The following is a 15,907-nucleotide window of genomic DNA, read 5'->3' as shown; positions in this document are numbered from 1 at the left end:
AGTGTTATTATGCCGTAGTACAGAAGAGGAGAGCAAGGCTCAGCCACAGCGATGTGCCAGAACAGAACAATCCTTTACGAGATTCAATATTGAAAACCTTGTCAGAAATTGACCAGCCATCGTCCAGACCTGACCTTGGAGTAACCCAAGAGGGCACCACTTAGTTACTTATTTACCTCCCACCTGCGGTCATTAGTGAAAATCTCGTCACTGGCCAGGTCCAGCTGGTTCCACTCCAGCAGGAGCTTCAGCTGTCCCTTCCAATTATCCTTATCTTGTTCATTGGTGCTGAAAGCTGAAAGAGGACAGAAATGAATCAACTCACTAAAGGCCCCGGAAATAAAAGAGTCAGAGCCGTTCAGTACAGCCAATGATCAGAGCCATTTATCAAATGTGATTCTGCGTGTATGCCCTTAGAATCAGACCCTCTGAACTTGCATTTCACTTTATTATCACTCACCCTTGTCTGCATCCTGTTTCCCCTAAAGCATATAACGATGATCAATTCAGGCTATAATATACAATATCTTTCCATTGTATATCTTAATAGCATAACTATGATATATTGAGGTTTTTCCATAAATTCAGATTCCATGAATGTTACATATCAAGGGCCATGTCTTATACTATACTTAGATAGTACATGCATATATAGTACATGTGCTGGTTTGAAAGGAAGTATGCCCCCTAGAAAAGCCATGTTTTAATCAAAATCCCATTTCGTAAAGGTAGAATAATCCCTATTCAATACTGTATGTTTGAAAATGTAATCAGATCATCTCCCTAGATGATGTGATTTAGTCAAGAGTGGTTGTTAAGATGGATTAGGTGACGACATGTCTCCACCCATTTGGATGGGTCTTGATTGTTTTTTTGGAGTCCTATAAAAGTGGAAACATTTTGGAGAATGGGAGATTCAGAGAGAGCAGAGAAGAATGGCATAGCCATGAGAGCAGAGAGCCCACTAGCCAGTGACCTTTGGAGATGAAGAAGAAAAATGCCTCCCAGGGAGCTTCATGAAACAGGAAGCCAGGAGAGAGAGTAGCAGATGATGCCTTGCTCACCATGTGCCCTTCCAGCTGAGAGAGAAACTGTGACTGTGTTCACCATGTACCTTTCCAAATGAGAGAGAAACCCTGAATATCATTGGCCTTCTTGAACCAAGGTATCTTTCCCTGGATGCCTTTGATTGGACATTTCTATAGACTTGTTTTAATTGGACATTTTCTTGGCCTTAGAACTGTAAACTAGCAACTTATTAAATTCCCCTTTTTAAAAGCCATTCTGATTCTGGTACATTGCATTCCAGCAGCTAGCAAACCAGAACAGTATATTTACTTGTATACTTATATATATATACTTATACTGTAAGTAGATCTATGAAATAATGAGCCACATTTTAACAATTTTCTTCTTGTCTCTTTTAGAACTAATATTTTCTTCATCTATGTATTGCTACAGATATAATACAATTTTAATAAATATGCTTTCAACCAAACTTTCATCAAGCACAATTAGAATGATACTAACAAGCAGGTAATGCAAAAACAGCACTTCCTATGTGCCTTTCCTTACTCTGGACACTTTACATGTATTAACTCAAGCAGTTCAACTCCAGAATGGTGAAGCTTCACCAAGGATCTATCAACTTAAGGTAATATTTACCTTGATGGAATTCTAACAGCAAAGATCATATATGAGAATTTATTAACCTGAGGTTCATTCATGGGCTGCAGGAGATTTGTGAATTCCTAAAATTGGATGGAAAATTACTTGCATGTGCATGTGTATGTGTGTATACATACATATAGAACACTAGCAGAAAGGACACTAGTTTTTATTACTGTCTCCAAGAATTCTGAGACAATAAAAGATTTAAAGCCACTGTTAAATCTCTGAAGAGTACTGTGATCATATTTGGCTATAAATGACAAAAACTCTGTGTTCTATCAAAGACATACAACAAAGGACATTTAATTCAACAGAGCAATTGTATTATTCAAGCTTCCAATCTATGATGACAATAAATGTGAAATTATACCTCAATAAAGTGTTGAAAAAAATCAAATGCAAGCCCCTAGAAGCCACAGAAAGTAACACAGAGCAGAATCACTCTAGAAGAACTCCTTCGGCTCACCTTTGTACAGAGCGTAGGAAATGGCATTGCTCACAACTTCATCCCCAGCCTCTTCCATTTTAATAACTGTTAGGAGGTGAGAACTTTCGAGAATTTCTTTGAGCTAGCAACATTTAAAGAACAAAATTGTTAGCCAACTGATTTTAGACATGAGGGGGGCATAACATTCTCTCTTCTGATGAATCTTTGATTCCATTTTAGAAAAAGACAAGCTCGAGGAGAGTTCCAGGCTCCCTCCCCTCCCCTACAGCACCTGCACCGATGGCGTCCAGTTTATGAATGATGATGAGGATTGCTCGGCCACAGCAAGGGGAAAGCCTGTTACAGGGAAACAAACAGCCCCTGTCGAAAAGCTGAGCGCTTCGTTTCACTGGCTGTGTGTGGTGTGTGGACTGTGTGTGGTGTGATACGGATGTAATGGTGTGGTATATTTGTGTGACGTGTGTGAAGTGTATGCAGTGTATATGCGTGGTGTAGCCTGTGTGCATGGAGGGGGTGGGGGTGGGGAGTGTGTGTGTGGTTTATTGTGTAGTGTTGTGGTGCGTGTGTGTGTGTGAGGTATGTGATGCCTGTGGGGTGTGTGCATGTGGGTGTGAGGTGTGTGTGTGTGAAGTATGTGTGTGGTGTGTGGTGCGTGCAGGTGCTTGTAGCCTCCCTGCTGCAGCCAGCATGGTCTTTTCTGAACACACTCTGATCACGCGTCCTCCATGCTCCATGCCTTTTGATGACTTCTCTTGTGCTTGGAAAAGGACCAAACCTAAAAGTGGTCCTCAAGATTTGACCCGCTCCAGCCCCTCGGGACTCCCAGCTTCCACACTCCATGTGCATGAGCTGCCACGTGGGCTCCATGGCTGTGCTGCACTTGCCCCCACCCTGCTGTAGATCTCGGCCCCGTGCTGCTCTCCGGGAGCCATCTGCAAGGGAGCCCAGGCTCCCTGGACACACGCCCATCCATATCCACGCTACCTTCCTTCTGAAGGTTTCCGTTTGAAATTAAGCACTGCACTGTATTTGCCATCACCCAAAATGATTTTTTTTAATCAGTTTCTGTTTCCTCTACTAAAGCATGGACTGTTTCTGCTGTGTGGAAGGCCTACTCCAGAACTGTGCATATAGTATGAGCTCAATAAATATTGATTGAATGAATGAATAAATGAAAGAGTTTGAAGTGAATGAATGAATGATATCTAGGTGAGCTGACACTGAAAGACTATGGAGGGTCAAGTTCTTGAGAAGTTGAAGAACAGATACAGTGGGAATAACTAAGCAAGCTGTAAGAAGAGAACGTGATCCCGATGGGAGAAGTAAATGGATCTCTTGGAGAGGCCAAGAAATTATGAGGCCAGGTTTAGAGGTCAGTTGTTCACATGAATGGTGAGGTACCTGGGATTACCTTTGAAGGTTGCTCAACTAAGACATGACTGAATATTACATTCACTAATTAATAATTTGACTCTTAAGCCTGATCATTTGGGAAAACTCTCAAATGCAAAATCCCACGTGTGCAAGAACAACTGAGCTAATTTTCAATGTTGATGCATGTCTTCTGATTGACACAATTATAATTATGATGATTCATTAGCAGGTTGGACATGAATATGAATCGATATGAATCCTAGAAAATTTAGTATAATTGCAGAAACATGCAAAGTGTATGACTTTTAGTCACTATCAGATGTACTGCCTATAACAATTTTCTAAGTGCCAAAATCAAAATCCTGGTAAACGGCATGGGTGTCCTTTGTTCTTTGGATGTGGTCCAATCTCTGCAACTTGTGTGAGGAGTAAGAGGAAAGGGCTGAGAGCAGTCACTGGCATGGACCCAAGGCCAGCATTGGTGGATACGCTGAGAGCTGTCTGTGCATCCCGCTATGGGTATCCTTGAATGACTACCAAGTCTCTCCCCAAATTATCTTGAGTGTACTGCTCACACATAATGTCTTACTTTGATATTTCTACTTTGAGATTGGTCTGTTATGTTTGCAATTGACTCAAGCTGTTCCGAAAATCAAAAATGTATAGCAGCAAAAAACAAATTGAAAAAAATGCAGCAGTGGGGAAGGAGGACTCCCTTTCCCTCCGACATATTTCCATGCGGAGGGAGCCTCAGCAGTATTTGGCGCCTGGTCATTCCCACCCCTTCACTCACTCTACTCAGGGAGGGAGTGGGACATATCCAATAGGTGACTTTGGCTTTGCAGAGCCAGCCCTTGCCTGCTTCACTCATTAGGATTTGCTCCTTGGCAGAGAATTCACGCCCTACTCTGCAATCAGTGCATGTCCAGCCTTGACTGGAGCCCTGCAGTTGTCCAGCACTGCCTACGTCCCAGTGGATTCATCTGTCACATTGTGGGGTTCAGCATAGCTCTAGATCACATCTGTCAACTTCACCTTCATCATCGATAACATTGATATTTTGATCTCCATTTGCCTGACTCTTGTGTCTGTTTCTCAACTGATTTCAAACTTGGACAAGATACATAAAACACCCAAACCTTTCATATAAAACCACCAGCTTTAGAACTCCTAAAACTAGCAAGTAGAAAATTGCATTCAAATTGCTGTGATTTTAATAAAATCTGCAAAATGCAATACCTCAAGTTGGAATATCACCGAAGCAGCCCTTGGATGGGGCATAGTTCAGCACCAGCACTATCTCTCAGCTCTGGGAAGAGGATGCATTTGTATTTTAAATGCCTGAATTCAGACAATGAGGGTTTGTCCAGAAAGGAGTTGTCCCAGTTTATGCTAACTCACCAACAGGAACCTGGCAACGTAGAAGGTGGGATTAATTTTTCTCATTATTTACAAGGATTTGGTTTGTCCAGGCTTGCCTTATATAAGGAAAACAGCTATCATGAGCTGAAAGAAATCATCTTCCCTACTCCAGGATTTCAGTTTGCCACATTTGACATTTGACGCCCTTCGGCAGCTAAATAGTTGAGCAGTCAGTCGAGTTAAAGAATATTTTTACATTCTTTATCCTAAACCCAGCCTTTATCTCCAGAGCTGAAAAGATCTGTTTGATTAAAATAACCTTTGTTGGCTGCAGCCTGTTGCTTCCTTTATGGAAAGATTTCCAAGTGGCAGCATGCTCTCTTAAAAATACTGAAATATCTAAGGCCATCTTTCAATGAGCTGATGTGAAAGCACCTACTAATATTAATAGGAACTTTCTAAGGAACTGAGCAATCAGGAGAATGAAAGTCATTACAAGCCAACAGCAGCCATGAAACAGAGAGAAAAGTGAGAACACCTGGCACTAAGTTAAAATATTTTTATAAACTTTGTAATGAGAAGCCTAATAAGTATTCTGATAAGTACACATTTCTTATGTGATCTAATGAGAAAGGTGAGAAATTCTGAATTGAATCGCAGGCCAGTTAATTTAGACAGGCAATTATTCTGCAGTAATGGTTTCCCAATGGAGCTAGACTCAATTTATAGTCTGCATTTTTTTAACAGTCATTAGTAGGGATTTCTTTCCTCCCCGCCACTGACACACAAAACACAGAAGCTCAACACTCGTTGACATCCTGGCATACAAGCAGGTTCATCTGCTTTGCAAACAGGTCTGAGCATAAACTCTGTTCTCTACCCATAGGGAGATATGACGAGTCACTTAATCTGAGCCTCAATTTCCAGCCAGGAGCCTGGTTTGGGACAGAGGCACAAAAAGTAGGAAACATCTGCCACTGCTTTTGGCGTCAACATTTAAGAGCATCTTCCCTTTTCATGAACTTGGCCAGCTCTGTCTCAGCTCCCCAAGGTCTCTCCTCCATCAACTCACCCATTTGATCCAGCTCTCAGTTTCTTCCTCAGTCAAACGAGACACTGTGCGGGGTAAAAAGCGCACCAGCTTCTCCTTGACGATGGAAGATGTCAGGATGTCCTCCACCTCTACCAAGCTCGCAATCACATCCGCAATCTGACCTGAGCCTTCCACCACCACGCAAGGGATTTTACTTTTGATGGAGGTATTGATGGCCTAGGAGAAGGAAAAGAGAGCCAGACAGCAAGACAGGTGGGACAGCGAATGATGCTCAACAGATTCCAGCATGGGACCAAGTGCTTGTAGTGATTTGGAGCTGTATATACCCCAATAAAACATGTCCTTAAATCTAATCTATTCTTGTGGGCATGGACCCATTGCAAGCAGGAACTTTTAATGAGGTGACTTCAGTTAAGGTGTGTGTGCCCAGTCCAATCAAGATGAGTCTTAATCCTATTACTGGAGTCCTTTATAAATGGAATGAATACAGAAAAACAGACAGAGACAGAAAGAGCCAAAGAAGTAAGAAGCTGAAATCAATGAAACTCGGAAGAGAAGGGAGAAGCCAGGAGACACTGCCATGTGCCTTGCCATGTGACAGAGGAGCCAAGGATTGCCAGCAGCCAGCCCCAGAATGCCAGAGGCTTTGGGAAGAAAGCATGGCCTTGACAATGCCTTGATTTGGACATTCTTTTAGCCTGAAAACCGTAAGCTAGTAAATTGCCATCGTCTAAGCCAACCCATTTAATGGTATTTTCCTAAACGACCTAGGAAACTAAAACAGTGCTAAATCAAATTGGTTACCCATCCATGTACTTTTTCCTGTGGGGGTTTTATTTTAACTCAGAAGCACATGAAATCTTTGCAATTGCTACATGAATGAGAAATGTGAACTGACTGCATTTCATCCTATGCCAATACCAAATTTGATAATAAAGTTATATGGGACAAGCTTAAGTTCTCCATAAACAAATGCTTTAAAATATCTCTATAGATAAAATCAGTAATTCCAAATACTGACATAATAGATTTGAGTGACAACTGTTAGGATTAAACTCAACATTATCACTCACAGTTTATCTGATGGAGGTTGACAATTCACAAAAATGCCTTAAAAGCAGCAGGTAGATATTTTATATTATGTTTACTCACATATTTTCCTCCTCCAATAATTTTTCTTGTCCGTATTTTTAACAGATAATAGATTTGTTTTTCCTGGATAAACAAACACCTACCACACTTTTATTTCCTTGATAATAAGCTACAGAGGCCAGCATGGAAGAATCAGATTTTAAGAACTTCAATCACTTGGCAGCAGGAAAATCTGATCCACCTATGGGTACAGAATAAAATGCAAAGCAGTTTCCTTTGGCCAGAACTGAATTTTTTCATTAGAGGAGACATCTCCCAGAAAATAAAATGTACCATCATCAAAACCGTACTGACAAAGCATGTCATATCCGCGGCCTACAGCAAAGATGGGTGTCAGGGCTGGGCGCTGGAGGTGAGGGTGGGGAAGATGAGAGAGGGAGCCGAAAGATGGGAGGGATGAAGAGCTGAAGAGAGGCTCAGGCCAGTATTTTCTCCTCCCTTCCTGCATCTCTGGAAGCCACTCTACCCACACCTTTTTGTGGGTTGTTAATTGTCTGAGCAGAAAGGCCATAGAAATTCAGTTCTGAGCAGTGACCTAGATCTGCAGCAGCTGGCTGATCCTTCCCAAGGCCCTAGGCCATGGAATCTTAACTCTAAATCTAAAATTCGGAAGAGAAAAAAATAACATATGTAATTGCCTTAAAATACTTTCTTTCTAGCTCTCTTTCGCATTTTTCTTGATTTTTTAGTGTTCATATACTGACAATTTCGCATTAAAATGTATTTTAGTTTTGCCCTGAAAAAAAGTGTTTCCCTGAAAGATTTTTAACAATGGTCTCAACAGTAAGTCTCATAGTAGGTACTCAATAAATAGCTGTTAAGTGAATGAATGCAAAGGTCATTGTTAAATAAAAGAATAAACAAACAAAGAGAAGTGTGAGATTATGATGCCAAATAATTTGCCACCAATTACTGCGCAACTCTAGGGGTGTCCTTTTGTAAAGAGAGGTGAGAGGATCAAGGATCACAGGTGTTCTGGTTTGCTAGCTGCTGGAATGCAACACACCAGAGATGGATTGGCTTTTAATAAAAGGGGATTTATTTCATTAGTTCTTCAGAGGAAAGGCAGCTAACTTTCAACTAAGGTTCTTTCTTATGTGGGAAGGCACAGGGTGATCTCTGCTGGCCTTCTCTCCAGGCCTCTGGGTTCCAACAACTTTCCCTGGGGTGATTCCTTTCTGCATCTCCAAAGGCCTGGGCTGAGCTGTGAGTGCTGAGATGAGGTATGCTGAGCTGCTTGGGCTGTGTTACATTGAGCTCTCTCATTTAAGCACCAGCCAATTAAATCAAACATCATTCATTGCAGCAGGCAGGCCTCTTAGCTGACTGCAGATGTGATGAGCAATAGATGAGGTTCACGTACCATTGGCTCATGTCTACAGCAACTAGGTACCTTTACCTGGCCAAGTTGACAATTGAACCTAACTACTCCAGCAGGTATCTACGATCTAACCTTTGTCTTAGACTTAAAATTGGAAAGGGGAAATGGGGGTATGCAAATAAATATAGAAATTAATTAAAAGGAAGAATTAAATATTATTTTCTTGTACTGTCCAATGTCTACAAAAACATTGCAATTGAATGATGAAAATGAGGCTCATGCCTTCAAATACTGACTAAAATGCAGTTGTGCTGATGCTTTTCCTAAAAGAAGTCATACAGATACCGTTAGTTTTATGCTATCAGAGTCAACAGCAAATGGGAGGGAAGCATAAGTCTGGCACCTCAATTGCTCAATGTTGCAGGTAAAGAATCATTCAAGAAACTTTCCATGACCTCTGAATCACTTAAGGTTTGGGATTCCTTCATCTCAAGTCTTGCATCTCCAGGATGTAATGTATGAACTTCAGGTAGTCTGGAGCACCTGACAGGGCCACAATTATGTATGTGTCTTGGTTTGCCAGAGCTTCTATTTCAAAAAAAGAAAAGAACCACACACACATACACAACAGAAAGGCTTAAATAACAGAAGTTTGTTGACTCATGGTTTGGGAGCTAGAAGGCATCCAAAATCAAAATATCAGCAAGGCTTGCTCTCTCCCTGAAATCTGTAATGATCTGTTGCTACAGATTCTTGAGGGCCCATGGTTTGTCCTTGGCCTCCTGTCATATGGCGATGTCCTCTCCTTTTTCACTCCTCTGACTTCTATTTATAAAGCCTCCAGTAACTGGGGTTAAGACCCACCCTCATTTAGTTGGAACACACCTTAATTGAAAATAACACCTTCAAAAGTTCCTATTTACAATGGGTTCACACCCACGGGGACAGTGGTTTAAAATTGAGATCAAGTGTTTGTTGGGGTACATAATTCAACCTACCAAAGTCCACCCTCCACTGTGATAATTTTATGTGTCAACTTGGTTAAGTTATGGTGCCCAATTGTTTGGTCAAGCAAGCACTGGCCTGATTGTCAGTGTGAGGATGCTTCATAGACAGATTTGAATCTATAGGCAGTGGCATCTACAACTGATTATGTCTACAGTCAATGAAGGAGATTGCCTTCAGCAATGAGGAGACTCTCCTCATCCAATCAGCTGGAAGTCTTAAAGGAAGAACGGAGGATTTCAGAAATCAAAAAGGAAAATTTCTGTCTCTACTTCAGCCAGGCAACTTCTACTATGGACTTCAACAGCACCTTGATCAGATTTCCAACTCTTAGCAAAGACTGCCTTAAGGGATTTAGACTTGCCAATCTTCACAGTCATGTGAGCCAATTCCCATAACAAATCTCTTCATATTTACTTAATATTTACCTTAGCAAATTTCTAAATTCCTTAACAAATCTCTTAATATAACAGAACTGTCTTTCTGTTTCTCTAAAGAACCCTAATACAATGATCATAGCTTATCTCCATGTAAAGATAGATGGCCACAATTTTCCAATATAAGTGCTGGTACAGTCCTTTGGCTTCATGAGTTAACAGCAGCTCTTCTCTTTGACAAGTTGATGGTGAAAGCTAGTACTAAGTATACAGACAACTCATGTCACTTCAAATTCTCTTCCCCGATCTTCTCAGCTGAGAAAACGATCTAAGTCTACTGGGGGGACATTATGTGGAAGGAAAAACATTGCCTACGTGATGTAGAAAGAAAAGTTAGGTTAAAGATGACTCCGAAAGCGCTTAAAATAGTGAGCTAGTCAATTGACCTTCTAGAAATCTACATCAGGACTCACTTTCAAAGTCTCTTTTCCACCTCCTTGGGCAAAACACACAATGGGTATCTTACCACCATAATTGGAATCTGTAAAACATAAAAAGTAAAACTGATTTTAGGTCTCCTACTAACTGTGATTAAATTCTCAAGCATCATTTCTCATGCATTCTGGCCTCTTACTTCCTCATCATTCATCCCTGAAATAATTGTAGACAACAAACGTTGTGAGGAAAACACAGCCATGCATGGTTTGTTTTTACCCTAGGACTCAATTTTATGGGTTTCAGAATCAGTATGCATTGCTTGAGCCCATAAATGTTTATTCAAAAAATTACCCTGGGGATGCTGTGATTCCATCACTACTTTTGGTGTTAAAGTTTAGATCCACGTTTTTCAAACTTTTTCATTATCTTCCCTCTAAAGGCTTCTTAAAACACTTCTATCTAAACTCTCCCTCACCACCACCACTACCATGAAATTTTAATACCACAAGATATCCTTTACATATGTTTATGTAATTGCCCTTTGGAGAGCCAAAAAACACTGTAAACATCTAAGATTTTTTCACACCCCAATGACCAATTTTCACTCCCTTGGGACAATACTGTTCCCGCTAAGAATACATGATTTAGATATCTAGGTAACAGTAGATACAGAGTATTCATCAGAACTCTTAAACTGCATATTACATCTTCTTATTCCCCATAAACCTCTTTACTTTTTTTTATATTAGTAAGTAGTTTGGGCCATGAGTCTTCAAACTAGGACATCCATAGATCCCAGAGAGACATGAAAACTTTCCAAGGGCTGTGCAGTAAGAAGAAGTCAAGGTCATGACCAGCCATGCCCTCAGTTCAATAGAAACACCTGCCTCAAAGAACAGGCATTCCAGGAGCCCCTGGGCCTGGGTGTTGGGTGATGGCTGCAAGTCTTGACCATCTCCTTGTTGATCATGGATGAATCGGTGTGCCCTCAACCAGCAATAGCATGATACGGATCATATCACAATTTGTTACTGATAATTAAAGCACTAAAAACTGAGAAGATTTGCTTTTGCTAACATACATTAGATCAGATACAAATTTGTCCTTATAATAATGATTCTCTTGCTCATTTGCTTAATCCTATGCTTGTGTAAGTCGGTAAGAAATTTGCATAATGATGCATTCTCTCAAGACAGAGCATTGCATATGTCTTCCTTCTTGTATATTCCATTGAGAGAGGAACAGCCCAAAAGTGCCTGCTATGAAGTCTCTCTCCCTATGTCTTGCAGAAATCTGGCTCCACAGCAGGACAAAGTTCAACACCACATCCACAGGAAGAAAGACTGGCAAATAAAGACTTCCATTAAATTGCTGCATTCTCCCCTTGGAAACAGTGTTTTAGCTGGTTCTAATATACATAAGTAACCAAGATTCAAAGCAGTAAACAACCTGGTTGTTAAACCAGCGGGTTGGTTTTTATATTTCTGCCCTAACTAATTGCATTATTGTACAAGCTCATATTTTACATTCTGGATTTTATTTGTTCTTAAATGATAATGAGCAGAAGAAGGAATAGCAGGTTGTCTGTACTAACAAACAAGAGTGGAAGAAGCATCCCTTGCCATTGCCTTCAGCATGGACACATATCACTGTGAGCCTTAGTGTATGGAAGAAAGAAGAGAAATTACAGCTTTTCTTTGCAACGAGGCCACCTGATCAGATGGGTTCATCACGCTCCCCTCCATAATTGGCTGCTCGACAACTTGGTGCTGCTCTGCAACTGTAGTTATCGTGTATGTCTAATGTTCTAGTTCCTAAATACTGACCTTGAATAGTGCGCTCAGAGATATACTTCTCTAGCTGATTCCGAAGCTTTGCTTCAACTGTGGGGTATCCGTGGCAGCCGTTGTCCACGAGCAGCAGATGAGTGTGATTGTTGTCCAGGATGTACAGTGGGTCTCTCTTGAAGTCATCCATAATGTATTGGGCTGAAAAATGTCCCTGAAAAGCACAAACACAACTCTGATTCCAAAACCCAACAAGGAAACAATCACAAAAAGCAAAGCCAAGGACCAAGTTCTCTAAGGAATAAGGATACAAAAACCCAAACAAATTACTGACTAAGAAAATCTGGTGGGCTTATTAAGGAGCAGCTGATGTTGCTTCCGGGACTTGGGCCATCAAATTATGGGTTAAAGATGAAATACAACAACTCAATAGATGCAAAACTCAACATTCATCCTCAATTTTTAAAAATATGTAAATTAGAAATAAAAGGACAATGGCTTTATATGATTTTTTTAAATATAGGTATATTTAACTTTATGTTTATATACATATTTTTAAATATATGTGTATTTAACATCCTATTTACAGGTGAAATACTAGAATCATTTCCATTAATGATGACACAGGTATTCTGCCAATTAACGTTATTACTCTGGACAAGATGAACAAAAAATACAAGAAATAATTAAATGGGAAGTTGTTTTTGAAAGTGACATTATTTACCAATAATATTGTCAAAAACCTAGAACACTCAGGGAGTCAACTGAAAAACCGTAAGAACTAGGAAGAGAGTTCATTAAAGTGCCTGATTCAAAATAACAACAAACAAATCAATACTTCTACTTATAACAGCAAAAGTCACTTTAAAACATCAAATTCAGTAATGATTTCATTCACAATAACAATAAAAATACAAAATCTCTAGAAATAATGTTAGCAAGAAATATGTAGAACTTAATGACAGGAAATGTAGAACTTTCCTGAAAGACAGAGACTTGCATAAGTTGAGAGCCATAATAGACCAGGAGAGGACTTGATTTTGAAACAATTTCCATTTTTCCTGCGTCAATTTAAAGGTTTAAGATGCTTCTACTCAGTGAGTGTGACGTGTTGCTGTTGTTGTTTGCTGTGTTTTGTGGATGTATCTTGACAAAGGAATTGTAAGGTTTAAATGAAAAAGTAAGTGGTAAGAAAAATTAGATACACAAGAATAATGAATGAAGGTTTCTGCTTTTTTAATGCATAGGTAATACAGCAATGATTTTTAGTGTAGTACTGACTCAAGAAAAATAAGTGATGGAAGATAGGGGGAAAAGTCCTGAATGAGATCTTAAAAATAGTGTAAAAATTTAGGACTTGTGAAATGTGGCATTGTTTCAGGTCAACAAAATCTGAGCCCCAATACAGCCCTATCTGCCAGTGGCAGGGTTTTGTAATGAGGAAAAGAGTAGAAATCACACTTCAGGAAAGAGTGTAGCAACTATTATATTATTAACAATTATTAGTTTCAACTTATGCCAAAGACAGAAAAAAAGAAAGAAGGAAGCTGACCACGAGATCATATGAGTTTGCTACAAAATTTTCATGTCACTAAAGATTATCATTAACAGAAAAGTAAAAAGGAATAAAAATAACACATTAAGTATCTAAAAATAATAAGTATCTAAAAATCGGAAATGCAGAAAAGTTTATAAAAGGAAAATTAAAATCATGCTTATTTCGTCAACACAGTGAAGTCAACATTAGGATTTTAGCACAACTATTTCTTTTCTAGTCATTAATATTGATTGACTCAATTTTCTACTGAAAATTGGAAATATTTTCCACACTAGCAAAAAATCTTTGAAAACAGTTTTTGATGGCTCCATAATATTTCTTCATTCAGGTGATCTACCTGAGGCTCCCATTATTATTGATCTTACTAGATTTTTTTTTATGTCAATTCCTGGCTACTACAAGAAATATTTTACTGAAAATCTCTGTCCAAATGTTGAATTTTCTAGTGATGTATTTACTCTAAGTACAATTACTGGACCTATGGTATGAATAGTTGTTATGCTCTTGATACATATTCCTAAGTAGTTTTCTAGATAGGGTACAAAAATTTGCTCTTTCTCCAGCAACTCATAAAGATACCATGTCTCTGGATGCATGGGAGGACCACAAACCCTTCTGAAATTAGCAATTACTAGGATATTTTTTTTAATTGCTAGGTGAAAACCCTTGTACAGAGCAATTTGGGAGATAATTTTTTCTGCTTTTGAAGCTCATTGATAATTTAGCTCTTCAGATTTTCTATTTTTTCTTGAATCAATTTTGGAAAATTGTAGTTTTACAGAAAAAAAAAATCAATTCCCATGAGATTTTTCAAGTTCACTAACATATAATTGTATATAGGATCTGCTCAGTTTTTTTCAACATCTGATTACATTGCATTTTTCAGTTCCTTTTATTCCTTAAATTAAATTGTCAGTTATTTCAAAGAATAAAGGTTCTTTCTATTCTTTTTCTTTCTAATTAATGTATTTCTGATTGAATTGTTTTTATCAATATCCAATATGGCACTTTCCATTTAACCTTTATATATTCATTTCTAGTTTTCCTCACTGACAGAGAATGCGCCCTATAAGCTTCTGCCTCAAGGGAAATAGCAAAGTCTTTTATTGCTCTAATTCAAAGGTTAAAATGCCTACATCACAGAGTTGTTTTTATAATTCTATGAATTAACATATGTAATGTATCCACCCCAGACTTGGCATCAACACCCAAGACAAACATGACCAATCTTTCCCACCCAGCTGCCCCTGTCCTCGGAATCCCTACTCCAGCTACTCTTACCCTGAAGATGGCATTTGATGTGACATCATCTTTCCATCCCTGGCAAAGCACTAATAAGAAGGACAAAAGCTACTATTCATTCCACCCAATGAGATATATCTACCCCATGACGATATAACATTATTATTATACAAATGGGGAGAAAAGAGCTCCCTCAAAGCTATAGAGCTAGCAGCAGTAGGTAGGGTTTCTCAAACCTAGACTTTTCTTGACTCCAAAGTGCGTCATCTTTTCAGTCCGCCATGTTGCCTCCTTGAAGATACTCAAGAAATCCCTTCCCACTCTTTTCTGCCCTTTATAATATTAAAAATGGTGACAGATACGAGACGCAACCTTTCAAGTGTCCAATGGCTCCCACTGGGTCAGCACCGTGAAGGTCCCACTACCGCGCTTGGTCGCAGCCCGGCGGTCTGTTGTGCGCCCTAGTGGCCAAGCTCCCTTCCATGTCCTCTGGTTGGTCCAGAAGGTCGGGGCACCACCTAGACAGCGACCCTGCCAGGTGCGGACAGGGTCGGACCCCGCGTGGCAAGCGGGTGGCGTCATGAGGCACCTACCCTACTTCTGGTGCGGCCAGGTGGTGCGGGCTCCGGTCTCAGCTCCAAGTAGCTGGGTATCCCTACTGCTAACTTTCCCGTGCAAGTAATTGATAATCTTCCAACTGATCTATCCACTGGTATTATTATGGTTGGGCCGGTGTTGGAAGTGGAAATGTCCATAAGATGATGGTGAGGATAGGATGGAACCCATACTACAAGAATATGAAAAAGTCCACGGAAACTCACACCATACATACCTTCAAAAGAACTTCTGTGGGGAAATGCTCAATGTGGCCATCATTGGCTACCCCAGACCAGAAAATAACTTTGATTCTTTAGAATCACTTATTTCAGTGATTCAAGATGATATTGAAGAAGCTAAGAAACTACTAGAATTACCAGAACATTTGAAAGCAAAAGAAGACAATTTCTTCCAGGTTCCTAATAGCAAAATAATGAATGGCCACTGCTGAAAAAAATGTCTTATTTATTAGTTTATTGTTTTCTTGTATTTCACTGCTCATAGCTTCATAGTCTCATGTT

At 39.6% G+C, this 15,907-nt stretch overlaps 1 protein-coding gene and 1 pseudogene across 12 annotated transcripts in view; one reads left to right on the top strand and one right to left on the bottom strand.

Annotated features, from left to right (window-relative positions):
- TRPM8 (transient receptor potential cation channel subfamily M member 8) overlaps positions 1 to 15,907 on the bottom strand; it is a 161,806-nt gene that overhangs the window by 59,688 nt on the left and 86,211 nt on the right. For 10 of the 12 annotated variants that reach the window (XR_013173138.1, XR_013173139.1, XM_077155502.1 and 7 more), the window contains 5 exons: positions 12,029 to 12,203; positions 10,238 to 10,305; positions 5,928 to 6,125; positions 2,138 to 2,240; positions 177 to 295 (listed from right to left, as the gene is read on the bottom strand). Coding sequence is in view for 10 of the 12 variants with exons in the window: in XM_077155502.1 (XP_077011617.1) it covers positions 177 to 295; positions 2,138 to 2,240; positions 5,928 to 6,125; positions 10,238 to 10,305; positions 12,029 to 12,203 (663 nt within the window). In the remaining 2 variants the exon portion in view is untranslated. The other 2 variants (XM_077155509.1, XM_077155511.1) reach the window with 2 other exon arrangements.
- Positions 15,370 to 15,837, top strand: LOC143676640 (riboflavin kinase pseudogene; annotated as a pseudogene).

This window comes from Tamandua tetradactyla, chromosome 3 (genome assembly GCF_023851605.1).
Source record: "Tamandua tetradactyla isolate mTamTet1 chromosome 3, mTamTet1.pri, whole genome shotgun sequence".
NCBI classification, from domain to species: Eukaryota; Metazoa; Chordata; class Mammalia; order Pilosa; family Myrmecophagidae; genus Tamandua; species Tamandua tetradactyla.
Note: the sequence above shows the minus strand (reverse complement) of the source record. Positions and strands in the feature narration are given on the sequence as shown.